General features: G+C 37.7%; 1 protein-coding gene across 1 annotated transcript; it reads left to right on the top strand.

Moving 5' to 3' along the window:
* Nucleotides 1–1,166: 1,166 nt before the first annotated feature.
* Nucleotides 1,167–19,994, top strand: LOC113568738 (alpha-2-macroglobulin-like). The gene is made up of 34 exons (XM_035534180.1): nt 1,167–1,252; nt 1,975–2,155; nt 2,242–2,398; nt 2,514–2,566; nt 2,856–2,876; nt 2,999–3,164; nt 3,264–3,348; nt 4,418–4,538; nt 4,651–4,771; nt 5,362–5,471; nt 5,587–5,757; nt 5,849–6,082; nt 6,202–6,414; nt 6,517–6,666; nt 8,425–8,550; nt 8,741–8,834; nt 9,937–10,093; nt 10,285–10,510; nt 10,598–10,724; nt 10,811–10,932; nt 11,041–11,092; nt 11,479–11,562; nt 13,834–14,010; nt 14,119–14,194; nt 14,357–14,513; nt 14,613–14,687; nt 17,116–17,278; nt 17,875–18,065; nt 18,182–18,397; nt 18,784–18,905; nt 19,345–19,426; nt 19,519–19,587; nt 19,768–19,873; nt 19,954–19,994. Exons 1-34 carry the CDS (start codon nt 1,167–1,169, stop codon nt 19,992–19,994), a joined length of 4,332 nt encoding a protein of 1,443 aa, XP_035390073.1.
* The last annotated feature ends 1,619 nt before the right edge of the window (nt 19,995–21,613 follow it).

Consider the following 21,613-nt stretch of genomic DNA (forward strand, 5'->3'; position numbering starts at 1 on the left):
ACGATCATTAATAAATTAGTTAAAATGAATAACTTTTCCCTGTTAATCAGGGTGATGCACCAATCAACCCTTTTAACTGTGATTGACACTTTATTAAAGGGTTAAAACCGCTACATATACATATTCAAGAGGAGATGTATAACTTTGGAATTACCTGTAAAGTTTAAAGTTTGTACAGGTCAAACACGTCACTGACTGTGCATTATTTTATAAGTAAACAGTCTGAAGTATAGCTCTTACTGCTTATGACCATTGCCATGATTTCACCCTCAGAGTTATGATTCTTATTTGATACATATTAATAAACATTTTTCAAAACACTGGTGTGTTGCATCAATATTAGAACTAATTGCTGGCACTAACTGTGGAATGCTTTTTAGTACAATAAAATACTGTAAAACCCTTTTGGTGTCATTTATATAGCTCATTGTATAAAGGTATTTTAATAATGCAGAAGTGTTGTGGTATTAAAACAAATATTTAGGCAATTTTTTTTTTACTGATGTTAAAGCAGAGGCAGTTGTCCAGTTTGCCTTCTACTATAAGGAGCAGAAAATATCTCACCTATTCAACAAAAATAACTGTCTTGGAAGATTAGCTGAATGAAAATATGACAACAGCGACTTAAAAATGTCTTCACACAATATTCTACACATTGCTCACCACGCCAATACAATAATACATTTATGCATATGTCAATAACAAAGGACATAACATAGCCTGTGGTTGTCCATATTTTAATACCTTAATCCCATTATGAACATTCAAAATTTATACTGACTATATTGTAGTCATGAGTCATATTTTAAGTTGTTTATACATCATTGAATATCCACTGAAATTGTTTTAGTGTATACTAATGTTTCATGATCATGTAATATGCGGCTATGTTTCATGCTGTCTATCAATCAGTTCATGCATTATTAAAGTTTAAAAAAATGTTATAGACCTTATTTTGTTTGCATTCCATTCTGTCTATTTCTAATGACTCTGTCTGGAAAACAGTCACTAATAGGACCTGCATGCAGTGTAGCTAAAATGTTTTGCTTAAAGTTAATCGTTAATAAGATTATGAGTCCAAATATTTATAGAGGACATTCTTTGGCTAAACATCACTTTAAAAAGGTAGGCAAACCCCAGCCTGGTGTCAGTGGCTGTACTACACCATGGATATCAATGGAATTCACATAAGTAAAAGGCTATTGTTAGCCTGCCTCCTCTTTAGCACTGTCTATGGACAAACCTCAGGACCGTAAGTAATTCTGATAGTAGTCTGGAGGTAAAAGTGAATAGCCTTTTAAGTGTGTCATATTGTAATATATTCACATCGTGTGTAGGTAGACAGACTTTAGTTTCAAACCATATAAAACCCAATATTGCATATTTCATGCTAATGGAACTTAACAAACTTTTAGAATCTAAATATAAATAACAATATTTTATTGTCTACATTTTTTCTGAACACATTGATTAAAAAAAAAAGAGATTACATTCCTTAGATGTCACTCTGATTAAGATTGACTTAAAGTTAACAGATACCCGTTTAACACAAAATGGTTATTTATGATTGAAATGCAGCTAACATTTTCACCAACTATTTGATATATGTAATTTGCAGTATTTTATGTAGTAACTCCAGATATGTGTACTGTGGCACTGAATGATTCTTTTTTACTTTAAATTGAATGATTTTAAATTAAATGACTTGTGGCTTTTTTAAAAATAATGATTTTTGCAGATTTCTCTGCCCAGTAAGCAACAGTTAGATGGTAAGAGAGATTACAAAACTATGACATTGATCACTTATTGCACAGAAGATTGTAGGTCAGTTTACAGTTTCGCAATAGTAATATTGATCACTTACAAAGTTGCTGAGTTCTCTTACAACTCAGAGTTGCAGTAATGTTACTTTTTCATCTCTTAATTGTTTTTAATCAACTGATTACAAACTCAAAATATTAATTTTGTCTGTAGATTTTTCATGGTGACATTTCCTGCAGTGATAGAGTCTGGCTCTGAGGCGAAACTCTGTGCGAGTCTCCTGAGGCCTAATGAGACTCTACAAATGACCATTTACCTGATTCACAACAATCACAGCAGAACACTTGTAGAGGAGACAGTAGAGGAAGAGTTTCATCGCTGCTCCCAATTCAAGGTCAGAAACCAGTAAGATAATTTATTTTTCCTACAGCTGTTATTGTTGATTGAAGTCTAGGGCAACATATGTCTTTATCTCTACAGGCTCCAGAGGTTGATGGCCAGTCTCTGCAGGAGATCAAAGTACAAGTGAAAGGTGAAAGTTTTGAGATGACAGAGAAAAGCAGAGTCCTGTTTAAATCCTACAACACTCTAACATTTATTCAGACTGATAAGCCAATCTACAATCCTGGCCAAACAGGTAATTCATCCTTCCTGTAATATGTGTCACTATTTCCAGTTCATGTATATGATTTATATGGAAATGCTACTGAATATACAGTTCAGAACATTTCTGTACCATTTGACTCTCACAGTGAATTTCCGACTTGTCACCATGGATTCAAATTTTGTCCCCTTTCAACAAAAGGTAAAAGGAGTCTGTGTCATGATCAGTCCCTTCCATCTTCCGTGTCCCATGTTTTCCCTGTCTTGTGTTTTTTAGTTCTGTAAATCTAAAATCTAAATCTAGTGCAGTAAATCATTACAATCAGAATGGCAGATTAAGTAATTTGCTGTATAATGGATTTCCATGTAATTACATCTTTAGTTTTTAGTGTGTTACATAATGTCACAGTAGGTATGTTGATAGTGTTTGAAGGTGTGATGATTCTTAATCAAAATGACAAAATACTGATGCACAGTCCTACTCTCTACAGTATAGCACTGTGACACTAGAGGTAAGATGATGTTATCACATACTAATTACATATATACTTCTATAATTATAATTATATTTTCATTTGAATGTGTTAAATTAGATTAAATATCAATAGATTTTTTCTTTCGTGGAACCAAACAGGATAATAATAATAACAGGATCGGTCAGTGGACAAATGTGTCCTCCTCAGGCCTGATACTGCAGCTTTCTCATAAGCTGAATTCGGAGGCTCCTCAGGGCTTGTATAAGTTGAAGGCCAACATTGGTAACAGGCTGGCCGAATATCATTTTAAAGTGAAAAAGTATGGTAAGTGACAATATTAGTGCAGTATTTTGTTTATGTATGCAATTAACATTATTGATATATATGTTATTACTCTTATAACAAATTGCATTTGCCTTCCAGTTTTACCCAAATTTGAGGTTACAGTAAAAGCACCAAAAGAACAAAGTGTTGGTGAAGAGGAACTGAAGCTAGAGATTTGTGGAAAGTAAGTGCCTCAATCTCTCCTAGGGCTTCACTTACTAGAGCATCAGAAATACTTTCCTTTTATTATTGCTATTTACATATAACCTTTCTCATACACAAGAACATACCATCGAGAAGCAGCAGCCAATTTTGCACACAACATACTCTCAACCAGAAACCACAGTCCCCTACAAGATTGAACAGGCTACACATACAGGAGAGTTTTAGTGTATCAAATCAACCTTACCATTATGTTTTTGGAATGTGGGAGGAAACACACACAGAGAACATGGCATCTCTACCCAGATAGGGACTCAAACCCAATGCCCTACTACAGAGAGGCAAACGTGCTAACCACCAAGCCAACATGCTTCCTTGTATACCTGAAGGACTCCCTGGAATCTTCCACAGTTACACACACACACACACACACGCACACACACGCACACACTGTAAGGGTAGGCAACAGGCAAAGGCCCCCTCTGGCCACCAGAGGGGGGCCTCGAGTCAACCACGCTATTAATCAGGGTAGATGCCCAACAGCTGGGCTAGATCGATAAAAGTCCAGTGACCCAGTCATTCACTGCTGGGTCTTTGCTAAAGTTTTGAGCCAAGTGCCTAGTTGGTAACTTCAGGTATTGAGGTCTGTGAGTCCTTGTGCCCCATTTTATTTCTTCCCTGTGAGGGTATTGGTGTTTTTACACGTCATTTCCCCCCTTGAGTCTATCTCTCTCCTGAGGCTTGCCTTAGCCATTAAAGTTCCTCCCCATTTTCTGGTTTTGTTTGGGAAGTTTTAGTTTGTTTTTTTCCAGTGCATCAGGGTTGCAATTCTTCCGATAGCATCCTTTGTTCTCCCCTTTTCCATGCTCTGCATGGTGTTTAGTTTTTGCTTTTGTTTTACCTGATCCAATATCTAACTTTTTCTGCACATGGGCTCACCATCATTAGAGCATGGTTGCTCACCCAGTAGGTTGTTGGTGTCATCATATAGCTGACCTTGGTTCAAGCCCACCTTAGACTACCTGTCTCTCTCATACACACTTCTGAAATATATTGTGACTTCTCTGCACTCTTTACTGTACATTTTAAAGGTACACATATGGACAACCAGTCTCTGGCAAAACACTGCTGCAGGTGTGCCGGTCATTCAGGAGGTATACTTATTATAAGGATGTCCCTATGGTTTCACCATGTCTGACTCAAACAGTAGAGGTGTGTATGCTATAATGCATTGAAGGTCATTTTGTCTCTCGCTAATGAAATAGTTCTGATAAAACATTCAAATATTTGTTTGTGGTATTTGTTTTTGGGATTTTCCCCACAGCTCAGTAGGACTGGTTGTGCCTTTCCCTCCTTCAATATATCAACGTTCATGAATCCTGAAATGGAAAGTAATTTACAAGATTCTCTTGGTGTTACTGCCACAGTGACAGAGGAAGGCACAGGTGAGCCATAAACAGATCACTGAGTCAAGAGGAAATGTGTTTTAGAGCAGTCAAAGGATTCACCCTAGTCATGCTAGTTCAGATCCTCACAATGCCACATATTCTGTTGCTGGGACTCCAGGAGAGTATAACTGGCCTGCTCTCTGGGTGGGAAGGTTGGCTTTGTTCCTCTCTCCCTTTATTGGTTTATCATGTGATGATAGCAAATATGGGCATCTGTTAGCTCACATCTACATAATGGTGTAGTTACTGTGTCTGGAGTCATGTGCCTGGGAGGAACAATTTGTGACAATGTTTTCCTCAGCCCTCCTCTCCTTGGTGGATGTTTTTCATGTAATAATAATTTCTTGTGAATTGCCAACCCAGCTAGTACATAGGAACTGGCTAATATGGAAGAAAATTGGGTAAATTGGTAAAGATCTCTATGCACCCCTGTTTTCTTTTCCTCAGTTTGGACAGAGCACTCTCAACCATTTCACTGCGAGTTATACTGTTTATGACTATGTATGTGACGAATAAACCGAACTTGAAGATTATATAGAAGATATCATGAATATTTAGCAATTCTCATTTTGCTTAATGTTTTCTAGCAATTTCCATGGTAAAGTCTGAACGTATACAGCTCACTTTTCAAATTGGTAAGGTTGAGTTTCTTGATTTACCAAAAACCTTTGAACGAGGGACAGCTGTAGAGGGAAAGGTAAGATTTTTTTTATTTCAAACCTCAATTATGTCCATTATATTGACTAATTTTCCATGTTTTCAGATTTTGATACCAGAATGTGAAAAACAATGTCTTTTTCAATGGTCAACAGATCAAACTTACAAATTTCACTGGAAAAGTCATTCCCAACAAGATGGTATATCTTCTTACTGGCGAAAGGAGGTCTCCAAAACTGCTTCTTAATCTCACTACAGACATGAACGGAATGGCAAACTTCTCAATTAATGCCCCTGATGACACTGAAACACAGATGACTCTGTTTGTATGTTATGTTGACCTGACTTCTCAACACAATATGAAATCACAGAATGTATTGCCTTGCATTTAAATGTTATTGTTCTATTCTCATCTAGGCAAATGTCATTCCAAAAATCCAATCCAACACGTACAAAACACCCCATTTTACAACCAGTGAAGCCCATATACAACTGTTCCAACCTGTCACACCTTACAGTCCAGTATACAGTGAACTGTTACTAGAAAGTTTAAACGAACCACTAATATGTGGTAGAGAAGTTTCCATTACTATTAAGTATTATATTGTTGGGGAAACCAATGAGATTTTCAGCACTGATATTATATACATGGTAAGTACATGCAGAAATATTATATGTGTAATTAAAACATTGGCCATGTGATTTACTCTATTCCAACAACTATGAATGAAATGCAGAGTTTTACAGTATCATTTGTTTTGCCATTACAGGTCTTATCTAAAGGAGCAATAGTTCATCATGGCTATGAGAAAATTGAAGTGAAAGACTCCAGTCAGATGAGAGAGGGAAAACTCTCATTTAAACTGCCTATTGGTGCTGAAGTAGCCCCTGTGGTGCAGGTTCTGGCATACTGTGTACTGCCCAGTGAGAACATCATTGCTGCCAGCAAAAATTTTGATGTGGAAAAATGTTTCAAAAACAAGGTAAAATATTTTTTTGTTTTTAGCTACAAGATCATTTAGTGTCCTTGTTCATCTGTGAAAAATCTAAAACTTTTTTTTTTTTCCATTGTGGGTTTCCATCAGGTGTCTCTGCAGTTCTCTCCCTCCCGGGCAGTTCCTGGGGAGGAGAACACTCTCCAGCTCTCAGCTCTGCCTGGTTCACTGTGTGGCCTCAGCGCAGTAGATCAGAGTGTGTTCATCATGGAGCCCGGAGATCGCCTGAACACTGACAAGGTGACGTTCAAATTTGCTGAAAATTATCTACAAGTTAGTGGTGTCTTAAAATCCCACTACTGCATCTATGGTGTAACGATTCTGCCGGCCAGAATGCCGAAGGGCGTGGAGCAGGACGCACAGACTCTCTCGATAAAGTGATACATTTATTAACATCACATACGAATAGCGGTGGTACTCACACACAACATTAGTGACAGACATAATGTACACATTTAAATAAACACAGACTACATACGAGTGTTAACATACAGCAGCAGACTAACAATAACCAACACAATACACACACCAACAGAAGTTTAAATAGACAAAGAAACGGGACGTTAAACCCCGTACAGGTGCGTGCAATTCTGGAGGGCGTGGTTACACGCGGGGTGAACCCACGTGATCGGGGGGGGGGTCATAATTGGGTCATTTAATGAGTTAATGAGTCAAAACATAAAATTTGTTGCAAGTAAGCTAAGGCTACTGCGTACTGAATTTACTTCATAACACTAGAGATCTTTCCTGTTACTGTAGTTTTTTTCCCCACTAGTTTCTTTATTCAATTAAGCTTTTCAAGCTTGAGTTTTATTAGGTCAGATTCTGTTTAGCTTGCAGTTGTTAGTTAGCTGTCGTAAGTTAGTTAGCTAGAGAAAGTCTGAAAGTGACTTTCAGCAATTTTAAAAGGCTATATCTCTGGTCATCCTTGTAAAAGGCTGATTAACCACAGTGGGATATGATTGCTAAATACACTTCAAAAAACTCATTTTAACGATCAGTAGCTTTAGAAATATTTGTATTTCAACTACTTAATGATCTTGCAGTTTAGAGAATCTAGTGACATCTGGGAGAGAAAACTATGTATGACAAAATGTATCAGATTATAAATGTCTTTATTTATCACAGTGTGTGATTAAAAGCGTTTTTTTTTTCAAAACACCATTATTTTTCCATAGAGAAAACGGGTGGCTCGCAATGCCAGTAGGAGGCCACCAGAGGGAGGCCATGAACAGGAGCTAATCAGGGCTTGTTAGTCAGATCTCTGACAGGTGGCCTCACCCTATGTAACAGCTTCGTAAAGGGCGCTCTGTGAAGCCTTGATGTGTGACTCTCTGTGCTATGCTTGCTGGTAACTGATATGGTATTAGGCAGTGGTCCTCTCTTGACTCTCTGACCTGGTTTCTGAGAGACTGTTTTCTCGCTCTGTGTCTCTGGTTGTTTTTCCTGGGGAGAGTGCTCTCCTCTGTCAGTTGTCAGTTTGTTTACCTGTTTTGTCTGTCTGTCTAATGCACCTCTTCTGTAGTGTGATGATGATTAAAATAGAGGTCCTTGACCAGGATAGGCACAGGTTAAATGCCTGGACTGGGCTAGTCAATTGTGCCCTACTCCAGTTTGCACCAAGCCCACCCCTTCTCTTTTTCTGAGTTTCTTTCTCTTCCCAGGGGTGTAGAGGGCAGAGTAGTGCACTCTAGTGCCCCCACTCTGTCAGATCTATCTTCTTTCCTGTAGTGATTTCATCTTTTGAATGGCTTATGCTACTTTTGTTCACTCCCCTTCCTTGCACCACCTCATCTGCACTTTGGTCCATCTAGGAGGCCCCTCTCTCCTACAGTACCCACCAGGGACACAGTCTGGCAGGGTGCATCACCTCTGATCACCCTGACAGCCTTGCTGCCCTTTAGACCCTGAGTTCCTAATATGGATCTTACACCTACTGGATGACGCAGTCTATTATAAATAATATAATAATGACATATTAAATTATATCTACCCCAGGTCTTTCGTTTGTTACCAGTGACAGCAGTAAAAGATTACATGTATGGTGTCGAAGATGAGATGGAGTGCTTGCATGTGCGCCCTCGACGACAGACTCGAGGCGATCATGTTTACAATACTTTTAAGGTAACCTTGACTGGCGTAATTAGTTTGGTATTAATGTTAATAAACTAGATAAGTGAAAAAATAATAAAAGCATTTTCTATAATGCTTGAATGGGTTTGTATTAAAGTGAATTAATATCATTGGAAACTTTAATGATCAGATACATAATTCTTTTGACAATGTATATTTGATTATGACATCACTTTGACAGAGTGTGGGGATAAAGATGGCAAGTAATTTGGCAATTAGACATCCATCATGTTTGATGTACAAAGGCATACAATATCATCGCGGCTTTCATTACGGTAATTAAATTTTTTTTTCCATGACAGTCATAAATTATTGCTTAGTAAACAGTTGGATTTTGCTTTTATTTAATTATATCTTTACTCTGTCCGCTGTGGAGAACTCAGTAACTGTCTTAGCCAGTGAGGCAGCAGAGACATGGTCGAGTGTCACCTGCAAGCCACTGAGTGAGTGAAAATAAACAAGCAGGGCTATTGCTTTATGTGTTGCACCTATGGATGAGTCTTTGGGCATATCAATCATAACTGGAGTTCCTGAGTCTGCAGCAAATTCTCCTGACCCAGTGAATAGAGGCAAGAATGCCTTGAACATACTGAATTTCATTTTTGCTATTTTAACGTCTCTCCTCCTGGTGTTTGTGAGGTGTAGAACACACTTGGGTTTTTACCCTTATAGTAATTCAAATTGATAACCCTATCAAGGCTTGGGGGAACTGTCGCATGTATCATCTAATGGTGATTCCTAGCAACCTTGTGTACAAACTTACGAAGCAAATTTTTCAGGGTTCAATTGTTCAAGCAGGCCATCTGTGTTCGGATGATAGATACTGGTTTGAATCAATGCAAATATCTCAATTACATACCTAGTTCTCAAAGTGTGAATGACATGAACATGGTGCTTTGGTCAGTCACAATATCTTTTGGGACTTTGCTTGGACACAGATGAATAATTTTAGATCTGTTTTAGACCTGAATTTTAAAATGACTTGTTTTTCTGGAAACCTTTTGAACTTGACTACAGTTTTGAATATCTCTTCATGTTTTACTTCACTACATATGCAGGTGAAACCCACATGGCAATAAATCAATTAGCCTACCTTTATCTTGCTATATGGGTCATTGATGAATCTCGACCAGCCTCTTGCTTGCTACACACAATTTCTTCAAGTATTTGATACCATGACATAAACTGATAGTAACAGATGAGAAACCACACTTACAGAATCCAAAATAGAAATGATGTACATTGCGATATGTAAATGTCAAAATTATATCCAGATACCATCCTGCCACAAAATGCATGTTACTGCAAGATGTAAATGTGGTCTGTGAGCGAAAAAATATCAATTGCATAATATATGCTAATTTATTATTATTTCAGTAAGATACCGCCAAAGAAGTAATGGGATTCAAACAATGCTACGGATTCGAGAACACCGTGTCAACTTAGCAGGTGCAGCAACAGGTGTTTCAGCGCCTGTTGAAACAGTTCGCAAATTCTTCCCAGAAACCTGGATATGGCAACTTGTTGAAGTTGGGTTCGTGAATTAGCATATTAATTCATGGAATTCATTTTCCTTTGTGTATTAACATATTTTCACTATGGTATTCATTTTTGTATAGACACCATACTTTTTGTGTTTTCATAGCTTTATATTCCATATAAGTTTGCATATGGCACATTGTAATACATTGAATACAACATGTTCATGATTTTCTTTTCCAACAGGGACTCTGGATCAGCACAGGTTCCGGTCACTGTCCCTGACACCATCACCACATGGGAGACGGAGGCTTTCTGCCTGTCCCCCCAAGGTCTGGGACTTGCTCCTCCTGCTGAGCTCACTGTCTTCCAGCCCTTCTTCCTGGAGCTCTCACTGCCCTACTCCATCATCAGGGGAGAGATCTTTGAGCTCAAGGCCACTGTGTTCAACTACCTCCCCAAATGCATTATGGTACTGAATGGTCAAGAATTTTATCTTTCCCATTTTATCTTGCATTAAATATGCACAGTAAACCAATCCCCTGTGCTCCTCATACAGGTTAAAGTAACTCCAGCCCCCTCCACACACTACACTCTGAAAGCCTCCTCTGATGGCCAGTATTCATCCTGTTTGTGTGCAAGTGGTAGGAAGACCTTCAAGTGGACTCTGACTCCATCTGTGCTTGGTGAGTTTAATTCTTCTCAAGTTTGCATGATATCACCTTTTATTATATAACAGCAATACATTTCTACCACAATTTATGTGTTACAGGAGTCATGAATGTGACAGTCAGTGCAGAGGCTGAACAGTCCCAGACTGTGTGTGACAATGAGATTGTGAGCGTGCCAGAGAGAGGCCGTATTGATACAGTTACACGAAGCCTGATTGTACAGGTTGGTACCTGGAAAATATAATTAAAAGGTGAAAAATAAGTGTATAAGCTTAAAGTCAATGGTATTAGTTCTGTAAAATAAATAATAAATCACTATTTTCTCATGTAGGCTGAAGGAACTGAAAAAACCAAATGCCAGAGCTGGTTGCTTTGTCCACAAGGTTAGTCTTGCACATATTGGAATCAATGATTTACATCCCTCATCTACTTTACTACAGACATTAATGTATTAGAAACACCTCTAATCAAGTTAAACTGAATCTGAAATTCCACAAACATTCATGTTAAATCTGTAAACATTCTTGCATTCGCATGGCAAAATGATAAACATAAAGTCCAAATAGTCTTTAGGGAAAGACTTTAGAGGTTCACATTTGGAACAGTAGGCTAATTCTCCACTAAACACTAAGTTAAGCATTTCTAATAGGGTGGTTAGGAGATAGTTGTGCTGTGCCCACTGATGAATCAATATTTATTTGAACTTGTGCATAATTAGTGCATAAATTCACTGCCTGCTAAAGACCACCTTTTACCACCTGGCTGACAGGGAGCAGTGTTTCAGAGGAGCTGGAGCTCACTCTTCCTGAAGATGTAGTAGAGGGATCAGCAAGAGCTTCTGTTTCAGTGCTTGGTAAGACACAAATCTCAGGTGTATATGAAGAATTTTGTAACTTTAAAGTGAATTTGACTGATCCCCTATATAAACTATATAAATACACATAATTTTATAAAATAATGATTTTGAAGAAAAATAAAATGGATTTTATTGTGGGACCAGAAGCTTATATTTGATGTCAGAAAGAAGATAAAACGGTGTTCATTTCTGACCTCTTCTGCCTATGTCAATACTTTATTCCCATCTTTCTGAAGCATATCTGAGGTTATATATATAAATATATTTGAATATGTCTGTTAAATTTAAGACTGTTACTATTAAAAGTAAAATGAATAAGTAAAAGAAAATTAAATATTAAAAGACTATATTGTAATTATAGCAAGTACCCAAAAACACATTAGGATCCAATTGTGAGAGGTTTTATTTTAGAAACACAGGCTACAAATGCACTGCATGCAATTCATAGAAACTCAGAGGTTAAGGCCAGTGGGTGAGGCTTTTAATGAGGGCGTACCAATCAAGGGTCATACCAGGAAGGCTGAGTCCGGGAGGATTCCGAGGGTTAGGCTGGAGATGAGGTCTGGAAGGTAAGCACAGGTCAGTGCCCAGGGCAGGAGGGCAAGCGAGCGAGAAGGAGAGAGAGAGAGAAATGCTTGGTATGCTTCATTAGGACAGCAATACTTTGCAAAGAAGAAGAGGAAAGTATTCGCTCTCATGAGAAAAAAACCCTATGACTCAATAGAATAAAGCGACCATTGTTGTTATTTAACAAATGGTAGTCAGCTGAATGATAGAGGTAAGGTAAACATAATCAGACTGATCTCAGATAAACCTAGAACCCACATGGTTGGGATGCTTTTCAGAAACCCAAATCGTGTGCTAGGAACCATCTTGTATAATTAATTATGATTATTATATTATTTATATTATTATTGTATATATTATTATTATGTTATTATATTATAATGGATGATGAAAGCAGTTTCATTGTTACAAAGAGCTTGTCTTACATCATCAGAGGTGATGTGAAGCACAGCAGATAGCCCTCACAGTCGTCTGCAAACAAATCATGCTCACACTTCAGTCCACATGTCCTAGCGGCTCTGCACAATGAAATAAAAAAACAAATGTAATTGACAACATGGACATAACAATAGGTGGACTTTGAGTGCTACCTAGAACTATGAAACAGTTATGGCACATGAGATCACCAATGAGTAGGAAATGGTGATTTTCATGCTTCTGACTCTGTGTCTTTTCAAGTGACACACAGCTATACAGCTGAGGTGTAAAAATCGACTTATTTGGAGTGGGCGCTGGGTGGTGTAGTCACAACGTTGCTGCTGTTATGGACAATATACACATTATGTGGGTGAATGTGACAGGGCTACCACTAAACAAAGTGTTTTCCCAGACTAGCTGCTGGCTTTAGCTTAAACTTAAAGTGCAGCACATGTCAGTTTGGGACAACTAAAGCCAGGGCCAAGATTAAAAATTTTTACAAAATGTTTAAAATCCCAAAGGATCTTGAAAATGTGAGACTCCACACACAATACAGACTGTATTTGGTTGTTCATCAGTCCCCAGATTTTATTTCCCTAAATAAAATACTGTACACATTTTTGAGATTGTTTACAAGCAAGGGTTCTGACGATTGGGTTCAACTGTCCAAATCATTTTCCAACACTGCATTTTACCTGAATGAATCTTGATTTACATGAGAATCGCTATTCACATTAGAGAATCACATTTTGTATTTAGAGTGCCAAGAGATCAATGTGAAAGTGGGAGACCTCTTGCGACTGTCAGGTGGATCAAATCATTCTGATTTTCAGGATGATTATCACGTGATGTAGGCCTAGCCTAAGATGCACACAGCATTCTTCCACCAAAGTGCCATAGCCACCAGCAAACCTGCTGAACCTAGCACATGGCACTGTTCAAGTGGCATAAAGACAATGCTCAATTGTATCTGTTATTCTCAACCCTGGCCAAAGCATACCAGTCAAAATTACCTGCAAATCTTTTCAACAGCAGGACACACTCTGAATGCGCAAAGATCAAATTTTATGCCTGAAAGTATGAAAAATATATTCATATTTAAAAATAAACAAGCCTGTCAATGTTAATAAATAAAGACTAATGTGGTTTAATTTGTTTGCAGCTTCATACAGACAAGAAAAATGTACAAATGCTGGAAGGGTGCTGGATTGCTTATAAACTGCATGTTTTTTGGTATGGAAGCACATCATTTACTTAATTAGACTATTTTTGTTTGGTGTGCAGGAGACATACTGGGACTTGCCCTAAAAAACATTGATGGACTACTTAGGATGCCGTATGGCTGTGGAGAACAAAACATTGCTCTCCTCTCCCCCAATATCTACATTCTTCAGTATCTAGAGAACACTGGCCAGCTCACGGCAGCTATCCGTGAGAGGGCGACTGAGTTCCTTAAGAGCGGTGAGAGAGTCTTCATAAAGGAGGTGTTTGAGGTGACACTAACCACCCTTAGATGATTCTGGATGGAAAAAAAAAAAACAGGATAAAAAATAATTCTCTTTCACACAGGATACCAGAGGCAACTGAACTACAAGCATTACAGTGGTGCATATAGCACATTTGGTACAGGACATGGAAATACATGGTGAGACTCCTACATTAAATCATCACGCATACAGCTAGTGCAGAAATTTATTCAAGATCCTCTGCATTCCTTCAAATAAGACTTTTTCTGTCTGCCGATTGTTTCAGACCAGAAGCTATTTTACAAAGACACTTTTGAACATGATACAAATATCTCCCTCAGGTTAACTGCTTTTGTCTTGAGGACTTTTGGCCAAGCACAGCGTTACATCTTTATTGATCCCCAAAATATTAACAGTGCAAAGCAATGGCTAATAGGTAAACAGAGACCAGATGGCTGTTTTTTGAAAAAGGGGAGACTGTTCAACAACAGAATGAAGGTATGTGATTAGTTGTGACTGGAATAGTGCACAATACATGTTTCTGAGGAAATTAAGATAATCTGTATCTATATTGAGTAACAATCCAATATATTTTAGGGTGGCGTAAATGATCATATAACTATGACAGCATACATCACAGCATCAATGCTTGAATTGGGAAATACAGTAAAGGTAAGTGCACCAACAGACCAGTGTAAGTTCCACATACATTTCCTATATTCATATGTAATAAAATTGCTTTGGGAAACAGAGCAAAATTATTCGTTAGGATGTATTAATATTTAGACAGTATATTCACTTAGAACATATTTCAATTAGAAAGTATATTCAATGTGATACTCTTTTGCTGCTTTGTTGCTGTTTTGTTGTGGCAGTTCTAGACCCTTTGATCAGGGGTGTGGGTGGTGGAGGGGAATTGGGGCCCAGTTACTGTCTACCTCTATATCTTACTGTTACTATCAGTTAGTCTACCTTTCTACCTTACTGTTACTATCAGTTACTGTCTACCTCTATATCTTACTGTTACTATCAGTTACTGTCTACCTTTCTACCTTACTGTTACTATCAGTTACTGTCTACCTTTCTACCTTACTGTTACTATCAGTTACTGTCTACCTCTATATTGTACTGTTACTATCAGTTACTGTCTCCCTTTATACCATACTGTTCTCCAAACATTCTCCAAGTCAGCTTGCTCAATGCATTGTGGATAATAAAAGGTAAAAGTTATTCAACATTTTATTTTTTTTATGCCATCTTACATGACTATTAGAATTATTGTATAACTAAATACTAGAACTAAAGTGGAATGCTTAGACAATCTAGGCAGAACATTTTACTCACCTTTATTTATTCTTCGCTTCTCCCTTTATATATATATATATATATATATATATATATATATATATATATATATATATATATATATATATATATAACACACACACACACACAGTTGGGCTCATAAGTTTACATACCCTGGCAGAATAATGATACTACAACAACTTTTCTTTTATTCATGTTTAGTGGTTGGGTCAAGCCATTTATTATCAAACAATTGTTTTTGCCCTTTTAAAAATCATAATGACAACAGAAACTGCCCAAATGACCCTGATCAAACGTTTACATACCCTGGAAGTTTTGGCATCATAACATACACACAAGTTGACACACCCATTTTTAAATGGCTACTAAAGGTAACCATCCTCACCTGTGATATGTCTGCTTGTCAATCAGTGTGTGTGTATAAAGAGTCAGTAAGTTACTGGGCTCCTGACAGACCCCTGCACGAGACATGGGGAAAGCAAACGAATTATCAAAGGATCTGTGGGAGAAGATGGTTGAACTTTATAAAACCGGAAAAGAATATAAAAAAATATCCAAGGAATTGAGTGCCAATCAGCAGTGTTCAAACTCTAATTGAGAAGTGGAAAATGAGGGATTCTGTTGAAACCAAGTCAAAGTCAGATGGACCAACAAAACCTTCACCTACAACTGCCAGGAAAATTGTTCAGGATGCAAAGAAAAACCCACAAATAACGTCAGCTGACATACAGGACTCTGGACAAAAAAAAAAAAAGTGGTGTGGCTGTTTTAGGATCTACAATAAGGAGGCACTTGAAGATGGGCTACATGGTCGAGTCGCCAGAAGAAAGCCCTTACTACACCAATGCCACAAAGCAGCCTACATACAATATGCCAAACAGCATAGGGACAAGCCTCAGCTTTTTGGCCTCAATTATAAACGCTACATTTGGAGAGGCGTCAACAAGGCCTATGATGAAAAATACACCATCCCTACACGGAGGTGGATCGCTGATGTTTTGGGGATGTGTGAGCTACACAGGCACAGGGAACTTAGTTAAAATTGATGGCAGGATGAATGCAGCATTTTGAGAGAATACTGGAGGAAAATACTGAAGTTGTTACTGAAGTATTATCATTATTATTATTTTCTGAAAAATATTTTAAAAAATCACACATTCTGCCAGGGTATGTAAACGTATGAGCACAAGTGTGTGTGTGTGTGTGTGTGTGTGTGTGTGTGTGTGTGTATAATATATATAAATGCTTTCTGATTTATGAAAGCAGCTCAGTACATCACCTCACAAGGTCTGAGTAATTTACTGTTTTGTCATTGTTGTACAGAACTACAGTTATCTACACACATGGGTCAAATCACAATATCATTTGTAAATGGTCAGTGAGAATTCCCCAGGTTGGCAGATTATTTTTCATTACATAAATTGCCTTCTGATTTGATTTCTGAATGAATGTAGCTTATGAGAAAACACTGTATTTTTCTACACCCTAATTAACATTTTGGGTGGCACAGTAGTGTAGTGGCACTGCTGTCTCACAGTCTTGGGGTCCTGGGTTTGATTCCTGGCCTGTCTGTGTGGGTTCCCTCCCATGCTCCAAAGATGTGTGTTAGTTTTATTGGCGACTCTAAATTGGCCTGGAGTGAGTGACTGTGTGCATGCTCTGTGATGGATTTGTGCTCTGTCTAGGGTTGGTTCCCACCATGTGCTCCTGGAATAGACTCTATGACCCTGAATTGGTTTAGAAGATGAAATAATAATTGGTAGTTTGGTTGCAGGATCCTGCAGTGAGTGGAGGGTTGAGATGCTTAAAGTCCACTATTGGTAACCTGACAAACACCTACACAACCGCCCTGTTGGCTTACGCTTTCAGTCTGGCTGGAGAGAATGACACACGAAATCAGCTGCTAAAAGAGCTGGAGAGTGTTTCCATTTCAGGAGGTATGTAATGAATTATGGATGTCTCTCCAGAGTCAGTTATTCATTTGATCAGAGGTTCTCAACCAATTAACTGAATTATTTATGCATCTACATATTTTTAAGTGAACTATAGTTAAATATGTAGTTATTTCTACAAATGGACGATGTAGCTGAGGCTCAGTTTAATCTCTATTTATACTCTATACAAATTCTATTTTACCAAACATTTTATGCTTATGTATCATTAAACATTCTGGTTAATGAAGACCAAGGTGTATTCAACATTGGGGGGAAAAAGTGTTGAGAGAATTCTTTGCGTGGGCTCCCTTTTAGATTTGCCAAGATGATCCTAAGAAAGCTAAATGTAAACTTAAACTTTACAATCAATGTACTTATCACAGTTCAATATCCAGTCTTAAATACAGGGTTGGTTATTTATTGTTTGTTGAATCCTTTATCAGGGCATGCCTAGAGTCATTAGAATAATTTGTCAAAATTACAGCATAAAATATTTCATTTGATTTTTGGCTATATTTTTATTTGTTGGGTTATGGTTTTCCTTTTCCTTTTCTAATTTCCTTGTCTAAGCAAGCTTATTTGTGCACTTTTAATTACAGATGGTCGCCTTCATTGGTCTCAGTCAGCATCAGGTGATTCGGACTCCTTAGCAGTGGAGATCAGCTCCTACGTGCTGCTCGCTGTTCTCACTACAGATCAGCTCTCTACTGCTGACTTGGGCTACGCTAACAGGATCGTCAGCTGGCTGGTGAGACAGCAGAATCCCTATGGAGGCTTTTCGTCCACCCAGGTATAAAGTACAGCTTTCCTTCTAACTCTTTATGCATTTACTGGGTCTGAATACACAGAGCACAAATCAACACTGTGTTGAAAATGTATAAATGGTTGTTTTTGTGTTTGGATCAGGACACAGTGGTAGCCCTCCAGGCTCTGGCTCTGTACTCCACCAAAGTGTTCAGCTCAGATGGCTCCAGCACAGTAACTGTGCAGTCAGCAGGTGGAGACAGTCACCAGTTTGATGTCCACCAAAACAACAAATTACTGTACCAGGAGAAACCTCTGCAGGATGTTTCTGGCAAATACAGCATTGAAGTAAAAGGATCCACCTGTGTGTCAGTGCAGGTCAGTGTGTCTGTATGTCCTGGTCCTACATTGGGGATTTTTAAAAAATCTAGCATTTACTAAGATTTCAGTGTCTGTTTTCAGAGGAAATAGCTTTTTCTGGATCTTATTGCAATTTATTAATAAATAAATTGAGATTTGTGCTGTGCATCAAATACTGTTTACCTATAGTGGTTGATAGACTTGAAACATCACAGCAATTCTGAAGCAAACAAAAGATGACAACCTCGCAACATTATGCCACAACACAATTGCATTTTGTGAATATTAAACCATTCCAGGGAAGACAAAAACAAAGGCATCAGTTTAAAACCTAAAACTCAAACTGCTTCACAGTTGTGAATATGTGGGTATCTGTACCTGATATCTCTTACCTTATTTTTCAGATGGCCCTTTTCTACAACATCCCCACACCTGCTGAAACCAGCACACTTGGCGTCAAGGCTAAGACTGAGGGAAATTGCACAAAATCATTTGGACGCATGCTCTCTGTTAACTTTACTGTCACGTGAGAATGGATTTGTAATAAAAGTAATCTAATAAGGAAATTGTGCAACAATAACATTGATAGTTTTACATGTGGTTGGTGGGTAACAGATTCTATGGTAAATGTAAAGTAAATGAATATGTATGGTTAATAAATATATTTATTACTTTTTAGTTTAGTAAGTTAATCTGGATAAGAGCATCTGCTAAATGCTCTAAAATTATATATTCAATCACCTCTTTATTTATTGCAGTTTAAATGCAACATAACTGCAAAGATTGTGAATTATGTGTCTAATGTTGAACTGCCTATAATCTGGGATGGGTGCAAAAACAATTCATTTTTTGTCATCTGAATAAATCTGATTATCCTTTTATGATACCATCCCTGTACTGACACTGATAATTGTTTAATATTTTTTGCCACAAATGAAGTTAGTGACTAGCTTTGTTCCCTCCAGATACAATGGGGCGTTGTCAAGCACCAACATGGTCATAGTAGATATAAAGCTCTTATCTGGGTTCACAGCAGCTCCTGGTGAAGTAAGTATCAGTGGTGTTAACATTTATTTTTATACTTGTTCAGTTCCTTTATGTTCATCCATTAGAAGGAAGTAATTATATTCTTCTCTTAGCTAAAATATAGACCACTTGTGGAACGGGTTGATGCCAAAGATGACCATGTTATCATGTATATAAAGGAGGTGAGAGAAAATCAGAATACAATAATCATTAACTGAGCCATATATATAATTTTATACATATAATTTTATATATGTGTGTGTCGTATAAAGATATGAAGATTCCATTGTATTGTGATTAAAGATGTAGAGGTAGAGATAAAGTTTCTGAACACTCAATTCACTGTGTGGTGTTTGTAACAGGTTCCAAGAAATGTTTCTATGAATTATGAACTACATATAGAACAAGTGCTTCAAGTTAAAAATCTCAAGCCAGCTGTGATCAAAGTTTATGATTACTACCAAACAAGTAAGATTTTGTTGATGTGATCAAAATATGTTGTATTTCTGTGACCTGTATTACTGATTTGAAACAATTCTTTCCTCCAGGTGACCAGTCTGAGACGGAGTATTCCTACCCGTGTGCATGAGCTCTCAGATCTACAGCCTCATAGTGTCAGGCTTAAGACCCACGAATCTTTGACTCATGGATCTTTTGATAAATGCTGATTTTATTTTCTTTAATCAGGAACAACCAAATAAGATCATATTAAAATAAATATGAACTCAAATCAGTTTTTCAAATCAGCTCTTGTTTTCTAATCAGATGTAAATTGACTTTTCTGATAAAATACGTTGTTTCTTATCCTCTTCTCAAGTTTTGGCATCAAGTTTGATATGAGGACAGGACCACTTTACAAATGATTAACCATGATGAATGAATATAAGAATTCAACCAAATGAGGCAACCAATTTTAGTGAGCAGAGCTGAAGCCAATTATCACTTCCTAATCAGCGTCTCAGTTAATGGACACTGGAAATGTACAAGACTCGTGAAAGCACGTGGATTGTGCAGATATCTGGTGTGCCTGCACAATACTGTTCTGTTTGCAGTAGCTACCTTGCAAAATGTAATCAATGCCTGTAAGTGGTCAATGTACTTTGATTCCACATAGCAAACCAAACTGGCACTTTAGACTATTGGAGAACTTCTAAATGTCTCTTTTAAATGACAGCTTTATGGAAACATTATTTGTATTGCTGTTGTTTTGAAGCTATGAAGTGATTGTGAAGATTGTTAATCAAGTGATAGAATGTCCAGTCTACAGAGGAGGACAGGGGCCACAACACAATTCTCTTCTGATCCTCCCATGACTAAAAGATCACATCTGGGGCCCTGACAACATTCACAAGTTCATATTCCTGCCCAGGACTGGGCTCATCTGTCTATCCCACCAATCCAACATAGGAAAGAATCAACAGCCAGCAGTTCCCATCTAATGATGAAACAACTGACATTTTTCATGTTTGCACAAATATGCCATTTTTAACAAAGGATATCTGGTTTATGCCGCCATTAACAAACACAAAGCCTGTAATCATGTGCAGATTCTTCAACCTTTGCACAAGAATTTGGCTGTCAATGAAAGAAAAGAAAATCTGAAAAGCCCAAATTCTCTGGTCTACTTCGAAATACCCAACTTGGTTATGAAGATCCAATGACAACAGTCCTTGGTTTAATGCATGAAACTAGTATCTTGTAATTATAAATGTTTTAGTCTAATTAGTAATTACGTTTACACTGGCGTTGCACTCTGTTGTATAGTCAAGTATAAATTATGGATTTGCACAACAAACTTTATAAGTTTGTATTGCTAATACAGTCTTGAGCGTTCTCTGCTTGGTAAGGTAGGCTCTGGGTTTTTACATTACTATTTGTTTGGCTTAGTCAGTTTCAGTCTTGTCTTTGTGATAATTACTATTTGATCATTACAGCTGTGATTTCAGGAGACTTAGGGCCTGATAACACCTCCCTCTGTAACTGGATCCTGAACCACAGTCAGTCCAGATCAGGAGCACCATCTCCAGAACCATCTTACTGAGCACTGGGGTCCCCAGTTCACTTTTTCCACTGTAAAGAGAGCTCAGTTGAGAACAACAGCAGGAATCTGGGGATTCTGCTAGCCTTCTCAACATTCCTGTTTGGTAATGCTCTACAATACTTTATACTGTTTCCTATATGTATAAATGGAATGATGGTAGCCATGTG

The sequence above is a fragment of the Electrophorus electricus genome, chromosome 15, assembly GCF_013358815.1.
Source record: "Electrophorus electricus isolate fEleEle1 chromosome 15, fEleEle1.pri, whole genome shotgun sequence".
In the NCBI taxonomy this organism is placed as follows: Eukaryota; Metazoa; Chordata; class Actinopteri; order Gymnotiformes; family Gymnotidae; genus Electrophorus; species Electrophorus electricus.